Below are 13,792 nucleotides of genomic sequence, written 5' to 3' on the forward strand. Positions count from 1 at the left end.
TTTCATTTATTAGTTTGCCAGTTTTGAAAATACTTTTTCTTTCCAGTGGACTCTTTTATATGTGTATTCTCGTGTTTAAGTCTTCTAATGATTTATAATTAATTTGCCTCTCAGGTGGCTGTGTAAAATAAGTATAAAATAACTTTATATTTTATCTTTTAAAGCTGTGTAACACAAAAACAATTAGTGTGTATTTAGAAGTGAATATAAAATAAATCTATTACTATGTGGACAAGTGGATGTTGCCTCTTAAAGGATCATCAAATTCGGGGTATATAACCAGAAAAACTCACTTACCGTTGTCCTTTGGGTTTTTTATTTGATTTTTTAAAAAAGCATCAGTGCCCAGTATTTTAACTTAAATGTAAAAAAGCTAGCCGTAGCTTTTCTTGATCCTTCTACTGACATGTTCTTGGGGAAAATGTCTAATTATTTGAATAGTTTACCACAAGCTTATTAATTTGGAGAATTGACAATAATAATACTAGCTACTTAGGGAACAAATGGCTGCCCTGCTGGTTAAAGACCCAGGCCCCTCTCTCTGTCTGGAGGTAGCTACTTAACTCTTTTTTTTTTTTTTAAGATTTTATTTATTTATTTTTTCTCCCCAAAGCCCCAGTAGATAGTTGTATGTCATAGCTGCACATCCTTCCAGTTGCTGTATGTGGGACGCGGCCCCAGCATGGCCGGAGAAGCGGTGCACGCCCGGGATCCGAACCCAGGCTGCCAGCAGCAGAGTGCGTGCACTTAACCGCTAAGCCACGGGGCCGGCCCGCTACTTAACTCTTTCTTCATTCATCCCTTACTGTTTCTAAGAAGTTGGCCATATCTGTCTTCCAGTTTCCACCAGTTCATATTTTCGAACTATATTTCTCTGTCCCAGTTTGTGACTTCACTCCTTTCCAGAAGACTTTAAAACAGAGTGTACAAGTTGCTTTTAATCCTAAGTGTTTTTTTTACTTGCTTGATACTACAGGGAAACAGAGGAGGATTATACTCTCTTCTGTCCACACTCATACTCCTCCTCCACCCCCAAAGTAGGGGAGGGGAGTGTAGTACAAAAGTTGACTATGTCTCAGAAATCTGTAAGGTTGTACCTTTGCTTACTTGATATGTAAATACCCTCCCCTGTCCCCCTATTTGCTTAAAGATATTCTACTTTTTCTTAGATGTTCTCATGGAAGAATTTTTAGTTCATTTTTAGAAGCCAGTTTGGTGATTATTCCCAGGTAGCTATTCTTCTGGATTTAATCCAATAATGATTCTATACCTGAATGAGGAAAATCTGCCTGGTTCACAGAAATTTCTTTCCTGGTTAGACTTATTCCCTGACTTACCAGTCACTTCTTTTCCTCTCTGTGATTGTGTCCCCACACATCTCAGAAATGGATTCTCTATTTTTGTTTTTTCTTGCAGCAAACTCACCGGACTGGCTGGATTCTCTTTTGGTTAACTTCGGCGTCTTCCAGTGTGTTAAGCCAAGTCTCGGCCTGTCTAATGAGTAGAGGTGCCAGCCTTCCTTCACCATTATCTTGCCCATTTTCAAGGCTCATGTCCTCTGCCGAGTCTCTCGCTGAGTTCCCGGTGTCTAATCTGAAGGTGGTATCATACAGTAGTTAAGAGCTTGGCACTTTGGAGGTTGCTTGCTAGCTGTGTGCCTGCGGCAAGTTGCTTAACTCTATAGGTCTGTTGCCTCTTCTATAAAACAGGAGTTCTAATACTACCCATCTCTATCTGTTAGGATTAACAGACATCCCCCAAAATCAGTGACTTAAACACATTTTTCTTCTTTGTAAAGGAAGTTCAAGGTAAGAAGTCCAGGACTGGCATGGTGCCTCCGTGGTTATCAGCAACCATCTGCCATGGTTAGTTTGTGGCTTCCATCCTCAGGGTGATCCAGAATGACTGCTGCAGTTATAACCATCACATCTACAGCCCAGGCAGCAAAATGGAGGCAATAGGGCAAGGCAGGAAGGCTCACCTGGCTTTGTAACCCTTTACAGGACCATATCCAAAAGTACTGTATAAGTTTTGCTTATATTCCATTGGTCAGAATTTGATAACTGGCCACACCTAACAGACACAGAACATTGGGAAATACAGGTTTTTATCTGGATACAATTGCCACCCTGAATCAGAGTTCGGTTACTAACAAAGAAGTTGGAAGAATGGGTCTTGGGAAAGTGACTAGCGATCTCTGCACAGAGATTTAAAGATAATGCATGTAAAGTACTTAGTATGGTGCCTGATACATAGTAACATCTCAGTGAATGCCAGGCGTTTTTATGATCTCTGCTAAAGGGTCAGATTACCAGCACAGCCCACTTTTTCTTAATCCCTTCCATCCATTCATATACTTTCCTAGGGAAATGATCTTTTATAATATCATAACACCTGAAACTTAGAGAAACAACCATAGACAATTTCTTTGAAGGGAACAGGTAGGTAGGTAGTGGTTATTCCCTTGTTGGAAAACCATTAGTATTTGTAGAAGTTTCAGCTTTTTTACTTCATTAGCAATTTTTAACATTAGTGCAGTTGATACATCTGTTTTTGCTTTAATTTTTATATCAACTGCTTTTCTTTCCCACTACCTTAAACCAAAAGGCTCATTTTTTAAAAGATGAAGGGAATTAAAATTAATTCTACTTAAAAGTGTTTTTATTACATCCTTTAGTTAAATGGAAAGTCTTAGAGTGATACAGAATGAAGATGGGGAATGATTTTACTTAATGCATAGCCTTTGGCTTCACTAAACACCTCAGTGTTAACTGCCATATATATATATATATATATATATATATATATATATATATATATTTTTTTTTTTTTTTTGGTGAGGAAGATTGGCCCTGAGCTAACATCTACGGCCAATCTTCCTCTTTTTGCTTTAGGAAGATTGTACCTGAGCTAACATCTGTGCACTCCCTCTATTTTGTATGTGGGCCGCCGCCACAGCATGGCTTGATGATGGGTGTGTAGGTCTGCGCCCGGGATCGAACCCATGAACCCCAGGCAGCTGAAGGGAGCGTGCGAACTTAACCACTATGCCACTGGGCTGGCCCCCTTAACTGCCACTTTTTTTTTTTTTTTTTTTTTTGGTGAGGAAGGTAAGCCCTGGGCTAACATCTGTGCCCACCTTCCTGTACTTTATATGTGGGATGCCTGCCACAGCATGGCTTGATAAGCAGTATGTAGGTCTGCGCCTGGGATCCAAACCTGTGAACCCTGGGCCGCTGAAGTGGAGCGCACGAACTCAACCACTACGCCACCAGGCCAGCCCCTTAACTGCTGTATTTTTATATCAAGTTTTGGTTTTTCTTCTATGTAGCCATCATCTAGTGAATTTTACAATATAAAGTTTTTTGTTCTATAATAGCGAAAGATATAGTTGAACCTCCTTTTCTTGCCTCTTATTAAGTATAATCTGCCTTATATCCAAATAATCTAAATTTTGATAAGATAGAAAGAAGAGGGGAGGGAAATATAACTGGTCCATAACAAAATGACATGTTAATAAAGCCTGCTTCCGGTGTTCAAGGTAGCTGACTATTTATATACTGAGTCTCGCTGTGTTATATTTTGGCTGCTGTTGTAACAAGTAAACATATGTATCATAAATGCCTGCGGTTACTTTTTTTGGTTTTGTTGTTTTATAAGTCAGTCACCTTTGGCTTTTATATTCTTTTGTTTGCTGTTTCTCTTCAGTAGTCATCCAGCTTTTACTAATAATTATTTCTGTGCACAGCTGTATATAGGCTTTCTTTTTTATTTCTATAGGAGTTTCTTTAAAAATATCTATACATAGGAAAAATATACAGAAATCACAATAGTTTTGTTAGGATTTAGGATCATGGGTGTCTGCATTCCTACTTATTTTTAATGTTTTTAAAAAAATAATATAAATAAAAATTCATTAAATGGTATGACAGCTAAAGCAAATGCCAAATGGTCTAGTTTTTTGTAAAATCACATTAAGTCATAGAAGGTTATCAAATTCAAGCAACTGAGATTAAAGTTAGTATCATTCAACCATTCTTAAGAACCTTAAAAATTAGTTAATAAACATCTGTTATAACCAGGCAAAATCAACGAGGTGGAATTAAGAAATCAGTAGACTTGCTCAATTACGCTTTAATGATGTAGAAAAACATCATTAAGGACATGGTGCTAAACATCTTAGAGGACAGTAATCAAAATTACTTTTGAAAAGGTGGGCCTGTCTTCAAGAAGGAATTTTTAAAAATTAACTACATCTTTAAAAAAAAAAACTTGCTTTTAAATGTAGTTGAATACCCTGGAATCCTGGATTGGGAAAAACCTGCTATGCTATTAGATTAACTGTGTTATATTTTATGCTGGGGGGCAGTTTTTTTAGGACAGATTATAAAGAAGTGTATTATAATTGTCTCCCTCTTTAATATCCAATTCAGTATTTTTTCTAAAATAACTAGTGATTTAAATAAAACTAGAGTTTCTGCAAATTGCTCAATATTTTACATTTTTTGCATTGTTGGAAAAAATTCATTGTAGGTAATTTCTAACAGCTTATTACATTTATATCAGTGGTTTTTGTTTGATAGAAACTCGTGAACTATTTTATATTTTTGTCGAGAGAAGAAGTAGGAATACAGTTACCTCTTTGTAAGTTATTTTAGGCAAATTTTAAATTTCACCTTAGATATTTCCCTCTGCCCAGCAGTTTCCTTTATCACCAGTTCCTTGGTGTTTGTTCACAGAAGCAAATTAATTTTAATATTAACTTAAGCAAAATATGTTTAGGAAGATAAGTCTGCTACAGAAGTAGCCATTATATATTTCAAAGCTAAATGCAAATATTTCTAAGATGCATGCTGTTTTGGGTAATCCATATTACATCTCTGCTTGATTAGCAAGGTTAATTATGATTCAGTTGCTCTGAGTTTAACCTTGACTGACATAATTGCAGTTTAAGGCATTTAATCATAATTTATTAGATAGGGGTATCTTTTAGATTGTGTTATCGCATATATTACTGCTGACTGGTTTTAAATTGCTGATGAAACAGCTGCAATGATTATTTTGTTCTTGTAGATTTTATACATGAAACTAGAAGTTAAAAGCTCCAAGAAACTCATCATGTGTATTTTTAAACTAGTACAAATAAAAACTGTGTTTGCCTCTAGCAGCTTAAAGTATATTCTTATGTCTTATAGTATTCATCACAGTATTACGCATGAGTTTGTTAAAAGTTCTCCATTCTGTTCATGTCTAAGTTGAAAGCCTAATTAATGTAAATGTGCATTTTTGTGCCTTTTATTCATGGTTATCTCATGAAGATACCTTTATACTGGATAAACTACTAACCAGTGCTTATTGCAAGTCTATGGTGGGTGAGGCACTTTACATAGATTTTAATTTAAGCCTTATAAAAGCTCTATCAACTAATCATCATTATTTCCATTTTACTATGAGGATGTTGAAGTTCAAAAAAGTTAAGAATCTTGCTTATGTCATGTAAGCAAGTTAGTGGAAGTTAATTAAATTTGAACCCAAGTCTGACTCCAGAGCCCATGTGTGTTTCACTGTGCCATACTTTTTCGTCATAGTTGATCAGTTTTCTGGACTGTACAAGTCATAGAATGTTAACCTCCTTTTCAGCAAACCTGATAAGTGAAAATCTAGATTTGCCAATATACAAATTTGGGATATTCTTTACTCTTGTGAGATGATTTACCTTGTTCTTTAAATGACACAACGTGACATTAAAAATATTATTTGCTTTTCCAAAATTCAGTTTTTCACTCAATATTTTAAGAATACCTGTGTTGTGAGATTTTATCAAGTGAGGGAAACATGTGTTTTGATATTCTGTATTCAGCACATTCTCATGAACGCCTACTTTATGCCATGTTTTAGGTGTTAGAGATATAAGTGGCCTACAAAAACAGACATGGTTTCTGCTGGCTCTGGAACTAGTATTTCTGGGTTGCAAATCTTGCTTACGCCTTTACCTCTTAATAACTGTATGATCTTAGCAAGTTCCTTAGCCCTCTAAGTCTTTGTTTTTTAGCCCTCTAAGTCTTTGTTTTTTAGCCCTCTAAGTCTTTGAGAAGGAAAGAATAATAGTACCTTTCTTGGGTTGTCATGAGGATTAATTGAGATAATGCGTGTTTGTAGCATGGTACCTGGCATGTAATAAAACAATAAATGTTACCTTTTGTTATCCTCTTAAAAATAGTACTTGAAGTGTAAGTCATTTTCTTTAAAAAAATAACTGAACAAGCTTAATCAGTATCATCATCTTTAGTCTGGGATGTAGTCCTCTTTCTTGTATTATTTGGAAAGTCTCATAAGTGTTTTCTTTCATTTATTCTGCTCATTGCTGTATATGTTTTAGAAATACAGTACACTATAAGCTATGTTTTTATTTTTCTCATTTTAAGGACAGTGCTAGAATCATACAAGAGTATATATGTTTAGCTCATGGCAAGTATAGCAACCTATTTTTAGTACTTTCTGAAAAAGAAGATAAATAGTAACTTTGTGATTTATTCTTTGGAGTAATATTTACTTATGAGGAAAGATTTGAGGAAGAAATCCTTCAGTGATTGCAAACAAAAACATTAGGACAGCTTCACTCTGACCTGTAAGTGGCATTTTATATGATTTCTTGAGTTTTTGAATGGAAAGTATTTGTAAATATTTTTAGAAAGTAGTAAAATTAAAAACTAGATATTTTCTGTACACTTACAGCACAATATTTAGGCAGTTGAGTATGTAAATCGAAGTGCAAATAATTTTGAGTTTAAAATAGTACATTTATGACAGGTTACACAAGAGTAATCAATCTAGTCAAATTTCCTTCTAGATTAGTAAATCGTTTTAGGATATTATGATTTATCAAAAGGTTGAGGAGGAATTAATTGCATTCAGGTATGATTTTTTAGAGATGTACATAAAAATAAATCAAAGATTTCATTAAGTAGTGGTTTCCATTAATAATTTTGTTACAATAGTTAAATTCGCTTTTTGCGAATTGAGGCAAAAACCTTACTTATAATACTTCTAAGGAGAATTGTTCAACTATATCTCCTGTGAAAAGATATATCAGGGCTATTTTTATTGTCTGTAATGAAATCCTGTTAGAGAAAACCTTGCTTTGATGTTAAATCACTACCATTTTTTTCATTACCAAAGTCCAAATGCCAAGGAAAAGTCAACTCAGAAGCTGGGAAGGTAAATCAACGGTTCAATTATAATGACTGCTAAAATAGATTTTACTATTTTTTTCTGTTTCATAGTTCCTTAAATCCTGATTAAGCCATTTTAAAGTACATAAGAGACAATTTGATGTTTTAGTAGAAACATTTTTTTCTTGTTATGCTTAAAAGAAGATTGTGTGGTTGATGTGGAGTTTTTTTGTTTTTAATGTGTATTTTTTAAAGGACTTTTAGATTTTAAAATATTTCTTTTAGTACGTACAGCCAACATTTCTATTACCTTAGATGTTGTAATTGGAAGTCAGTTATAATTCTGAGAATGAATATTAGATTTGCTGCTAATTTATTCTAAGTTTTTATGTGTAAGCAAACTTGTGGCATATATGCTAGTTTATGTAACCTCAGTCAAGATTTTCAGAAATCTTTTGTTGAAGTTTATTAAAATTAAGATTTAGTTTCCAAATTTAATGGTTAAATTTTAAAAGAGCAAATTTAAGGTGTAATTTGTTCTTAGAAGCCCAAGAAAATAAGTGGCATAGAAATGATTTAGCTTTGCTTTGGGAGGAAAAAAATGCATTCACATTTAAGGCTAAGTTTCTGGATTTTATCATTGAGATAGCCATATGTAAAATTTAATTTTTAAAAATAACTTCTTGTTTAGCATGAAGAAATTAACACAACTCAGTGAGTCTGAGATTTAGCATCACAGGAAGTACTGAAAAGAATCAGTAAAGTTCTTTCATAAGAATAATGTTTAGTGATGCTCATTTAATATTTTTGAGCTTGAAAAATGGAAATTTAGAGTGATTCTGCAAATGAACTCCTTTGTTATTCTAATACCACGTATCTGTTGAGACTAAGTTATCCATGCTGTGTTGGAGCTCAGCCTGCAAAGAAATGAATTTGCTGATTTTTGTCACTTGCAAGACCAGCCAAGGTTACTGTAGCCTGCCAGTTAATACATCAATTCATAATAATATTGTATGAAATCATCAAGTGGTACTGTTTGTTTCAAAAGTGACACATGTGACTTTTTATTATAATTATTGATACAAGCAAAGAAGCTAGTAGTGCTTTATTTTTTTTTATTATCATCAAGCAGTTTTCTAGGAATTTTCAGCAATATATCAATCCAGCTATAATTCTAGTATGAAATACACAAACTATGAATATGCTTTTGGTGCCTACCATTAAAAATTAGATCAATAGCTTTAATACCTTCTTACAGTCTCATTTGGTTTTACTATAGCTCTGTTGTAGTAGATCTGCACATTTATTTTGCTCTCAGTGGTTAGTTTTACCAGTTGAGTTTCTTTGTAGATTTTTGCCATAAGTAGAAAGGATTTTAAATCTTATAGCCTCGTCAAATATTTCATTACCATTTACTTAAATGAATGATAGATAATGTACATGCTTGTTCATTGTGCAAGTACCCAAGACATTCTGATTGAGAAAGACAGCTTAAGGAAAAATAAACAAATAGCAAAAGCACTCAGTCTTTATTTACAATATATAGAAGATTGCTGTTTTCATTTTAAGTTTCATTTTAAGAGTCTGATCAGCAGGAACACCCTAGAGAAGCACATCTTGAGCGATAGAATTTACATACCGTTAGCTCACAGTAATTGATTAGCAGCAGGGCTCTGAGTACAGACCTAGCTGGGCACGTTATTTGGGATGCCTTTGTTGCTGTGGTTTTCCGAAGCTTGCTGGCTGCATGCTTGTTGCCTTTGTTCGTGACACAGGTCATTACTTGATAAAATGAAGTGCATCGCTGTGAACAATTGACCCTTTGGAACAATCCAGGCTGGTCAACAGTCTAAAACCACACTTTAAGGCCATCATTATAGCCTCAAACTTAAGAGTTTCCAAGGTACAGACAAAGGTGTTGTCTTCCTTTAGTACAAGTCGAGTGCCATTTTCAGATTTTATGAAGTATTTAAATTGAATGATATTTGATGATATTGAAAACTCCTCTGGAAATCCATCCAGCCTGCTTTTGGACACCAGGACAATGCGAGATTTTATTTTTGATATGAAATCAGGAGCATTGCAGAAGATTCTCAGTCCTTGTGAGCGATCGTGGTTATCTGTTATTTCCAAGAAAGTAGTCTCTCTGGGTGTTAGCTGTTCTTTTTCCCACCTGGATTTCACTTCCTCCGCCAGTCCCTTGAGCTGAAAGAATTCTGCTTCTTGTGCAAGAAGTTGATTTTCTCGAAACCCTTCGGGCAGTAGAAGTTCTCCATTTCGTAGGAAGTTTAGGACATGCCTGAAGAGGAGCCCATCCCTGTCTATGAAATAATGACCATCGGCATCAAACGGGCAGAGAATTTTTCCATTTACTATACCTTCAAGGAAAGTGTCTGGGTACTTGGTCAGTGTTTGCTTTTGAGTAATGTATAAATATCCACCAACGTTGAGAGTCATCAGTGTGGATTTGCAGTTCTTTCCTTGGTCAGCATCTTCCAGGCTGTTGTGTTTCCCTTCATACTCCTTTTCTTTTTCTCTTCTGTTTATTTTACGCTCCATTTTTGACAATGCTATTTCAGCTTGTTCTTCTTGGCTTTGAGATTTTTAAAAAAGAAACACTACCACACAAACACGCCTTTATTCAGCCCCAGCCTGGTGATGGAATGGAAATGCTGGCAGCATCGCCTGCGCTGTCAGCTCAGTTTTGCAGTAGGTGGCGTATCAGCTATGTATGCAGGAGCTTTCTGGAGTAAGATGGAAAAGAGATAATTTGCATTTAACTGTATCAGGGAAGGAATTTATTTTGAAAAGATTTTGATGTATATTCTTTGAAGTAATAAAAGTTACTTAGAATAAATTTAATTTCCTCTTGACAGTTAAGCAGTTACAAATGTTTAATTCTCCAGCTAAGTAGGAATTTTTATCCATTTCTAAATGTCTTTTAAGTTATCAGGCAGGCTTAATATTGAATAATATGTTATCTTTTGGAGAATAATGTATATTGAATTAGTATCATTTTTTCAAGTAAATCATAAATGGCAATCCTAAAGAGAAAGGAACTAGGTATATAGAATTTTCTCTCCTATAAAAAGTCCCACATTCCACAGTGGTGTAGTCATTTTAGAGACCCAAATGAGAGTATTTAAACCTGTTATTTGTGACATCGACTTGAATTTAATTGGATTTGCATGTGATTCTGACTTTGGGATCTTTAGCAAGGGAGAAGAAATTTTCTTAACGTCCTTTAACAAAGGGTTCTGTTATTTTATTTTATTTGTTTTTTGACCCTAAAGGTAAAAAATTAAATATACAGGCTCTGCAATAGTCATATCCTTTTTTTTGGTTAGGATTTCCAATGGAACATTCATAAGCTTGTTTCACCCTAAACCTGCTTCAGTGCTGAACAAAGACTTGGCCTGCTATAGAACATACTCTCGCTGTGTGTGTGTGTGTGTGTGTGTGTGCACGCGCGCGCGCGCGTGCTTGCACTTGAGAAGATAAAAGATAGATTCAAAATACCTACTATAAAATAGTGTCATGGGAAAGTTATTTATTTATTTATTTTTCCAGTGTTCACAAAGGGTGAGAGAAAGGACCGAAGCCTAAGGTCTTTTTTTTTTTTTTAACTTGGGAGCTGGAACAGTGTGAAGGTGGTGTTTTTCCCCTTTCTTTTTTTTCTCCTTCCTCTGTAACTTGCCTTCCAAAGTATTTTAGGGATCTGAGCTTTCATGTCTAGAATTTAAAGGCCCAGTGGTGAGAAGTGTGAACGTTGTCCCCAGTACACTATTGTTTGACTGGTCTATTTCCTAAATTATTCTGAGGAACTCCATTGTTTTCAGAATCAGACTTTTGATTTTATATTAAATTGATTTATATTTCTGTTACATTAAAGATATTTTTAAATTATTCAACTTCATGTCGATAGAAATATTGGAGCAGGTTCTTCTAAAAATGCTTACCTTGTATTTTCTCTAAACGATGTTAGATTTTCTTCAGATATAAAAAAATTATATCCTTAATTATACCATATTTTGAATTTAACATTTGTGTCATTGAGATTATCAAAAGTCCATTGAAATTAAACTACAAATCTAAGGCGTAACATTTTTAGGGCTGAGTTTTTGCTTAGAGACCATGAAATTCTACCTTCTTATTTTGCCAAAGATAAAATTGCATTCTAGAGAGTTTTTAGTGTTTTATCTAGACTTTTACAACTTGTTAATGATAAGCCAACACTTGGACTACAGCTTTCTCTCAGTACTGCATCCTTTAAGATGACTTTACTCTCACTGCACATGAGTAGCACTGTGTAACAGCAAAATCAGTAAAGTCATAACAATTTCATGTATAGGTATACTCCCGTTTTAATGAACTTCATGGGACATCAGAATCCGTGGAACATAACTGTAGTATATTGGTGGAGACTGTGCTAGAATTTTCTTTGTGTGTTTAAATAAAGTGATGTAGTTGAATACTATGTAATACTTGGTCTGCTTCTTTATACCCTGTGTGGCCCATTTGTAGATGCCTTCATAAGGAGGCCTTGAAACTAGTGCTGCTAGAGGATGGGCTTCCACGGGGCAGGCAGGTGAGGCAGGACTGCTAGAAGTTGGACCACTGACCTCCTCAGCACTCCAGGGCTACCTTACACTTGCTAACTCACTCATTTCTGGTTTCTTTCTTTTTTTATTTTATTTTTTTGGCGAGAAAGATTGGCCCTCAGCTAACATCTGTTGCCAATCTTCCTCTTTTTGCCTAGGAAGATTGGCTCTGAGCTAACATCTGTGCCCATCTTCCTCTGTTTTGTGTGTGGGATGCCACCACAGCATGGCTTGATGACTGGTACGTCGGTCCATGCCTGGGATTCGAACCTGTGAACCCTGGGCTGCCAAAGTGGAGCGTGCAAACTTAACTGCTGCTTAACCAGGGCTGGCCCCTGCTGCCTGTTTTTTAAAACTACTGATGCATGTCTTTGTTTCTGCTGGCTTGCCTTGACAGACTCTGATCCATCCCATCATGTATCTCTAACCCTTGATTGCATTTTCTCACTCTAAACTTCACTCTGGTGTTCTTGGCTTCTGCAAACCTGACATGTGTGATTTGTTTGTGGCCTGGCAACAATAGTGTAACAGAAGCCTTGTCTTAGTGCCTGACTAGAGGCTGGTGTGAATCCATAGGACTTTTCTTTTGTGTCTTGTTGCCCCCAAATTGCAGTCTTAAAAAAGAAAAATGGCACCCAGTAGGCCCCACCTTATCCCCATTACTGCACATTATCCCCCATTAAAGCAAGATGATTGCAGTTTACAGAAATTGCAGGAGTTTGTTGATCATTGCCGCTGTTATGGTACACGTGCCCCTTAGGAGAACGCCAAGTTGTCTTCTTTTTAGTCTGTTCTGAGCTTATATTTATTTGCTTGGTGAGCAGAGCTAGAGGGTGGGGAGAGCTTGTGCTATGTAGTGTCTGTCAGTCCACACAACCCTAAAACTGTAAAAATGGTGCTTCAGTACCTATGCCAAGGGAAACATCCATGGTGTATGTGATTACATTTCTCTGCCTCACTGCAGGTACAGACTGGAATTAATCAGTGAGGGCTTAACCCACACGTCAAAGGTTAGCTCAGTTAGATCCACTTGACCACTAGACTTGAAGCTTTCATCTGCTTTGCAGGCAGAAAGATATATATTTTAAAAGGGGAGGGACCCTGTTTTCTACTCAGTACCTTAGCCCTTTATTAGAGTTAGATCATCTCTGCCTTAGATATCTGTAATCACCCATATAAAAGAGCCCTTTAGCCAACTTGGAGGATTTAAACAATGCCATTGTCAGATTCTTCGTATGAGTATATCCATTGGTTAGGCCCAATGCCTAAGCAAATTCTAGCAAAACTTTCCACTATATGGTGATGTTAATCTTCCACTATCTGCATTAGGCAGAACTTATTCCAGGCTACTGGGAGGAATTCCCAAATTATCTACCAACTCCTGATGGGAAATGAGGCCATTGTCATTACCATAATTGACACAGGGCATTATCATAATATATGCTTGCTTTGTATGCCAGAGATATTCCCATGCCATGGGAGGAAATGGAAACTTACCAAGAGGGTGTCTCTCCTGGTTGGAAGACAGAAGATTCGATAATTCCCCTAGACTCAACAGATCACTCTTCTGTGAAATACAGACATTGCTTTTCAAGGAAAGGGGATGGTCTTAGGAACTGCTTTTAATAAGAACACTGTACTTCTGTCTCCACATTCTCCACCTTTACCAAATCTTTTTGATTGTTTTTACCTGCCTGCTTTTATGTCTGTCTTTTAAAAAGATTATGTCCCATTACGTTAGAAAGACAGTAAAAGCAACTACAGCTAGAAAAGCAGCTGTCAATTTTTACTTAACCCTGGCACTGTGTCTTTGCCCTGGACTTCCCCACATTTTTTTCAAGCCTATTGATCTGTGTCTTTTTTCCTCACTTAAATTTGATACCGATCTACCTGACTCTGTGATAATATCTTTATCTGTTCATTTTCCAAAATCTGGCTAACCCTTGGCCATCTGACTTTTATGTCCTCTAATTCATCTCTGCCTTGACCTTGCTGTGTCTTTTGAAAGCTGAGCTTCTC

General features: G+C 35.9%; 2 protein-coding genes across 2 annotated transcripts in view; one reads left to right on the top strand and one right to left on the bottom strand.

The window, feature by feature from the left end:
• Positions 1-13,792, top strand: part of GTF2F2 (general transcription factor IIF subunit 2) — a 138,817-nt gene that overhangs the window by 58,477 nt on the left and 66,548 nt on the right. The gene's annotated exons all lie outside the window — the stretch shown is intronic.
• KCTD4 (potassium channel tetramerization domain containing 4) lies at positions 8,849-9,731 on the bottom strand. Its single transcript, XM_004433637.3, has one exon. The coding sequence runs from the start codon at positions 9,729-9,731 to the stop codon at positions 8,952-8,954; it is 780 nt and encodes a 259-aa protein (XP_004433694.1). The 3' UTR covers positions 8,849-8,951.

This window comes from Ceratotherium simum, chromosome 10 (assembly GCF_057802395.1).
Source record: "Ceratotherium simum simum isolate JZ-2026a chromosome 10, ASM5780239v1, whole genome shotgun sequence".
NCBI lineage: Eukaryota > Metazoa > Chordata > Mammalia > Perissodactyla > Rhinocerotidae > Ceratotherium > Ceratotherium simum.

Bases quoted from the DNA above. Each gene is read 5' to 3' on its own strand.
- KCTD4 (XM_004433637.3), bottom strand. From the start codon at position 9,731: ATGGAGCGTAAAATAAACAGAAGAGAAAAAGAAAAGGAGTATGAAGGG.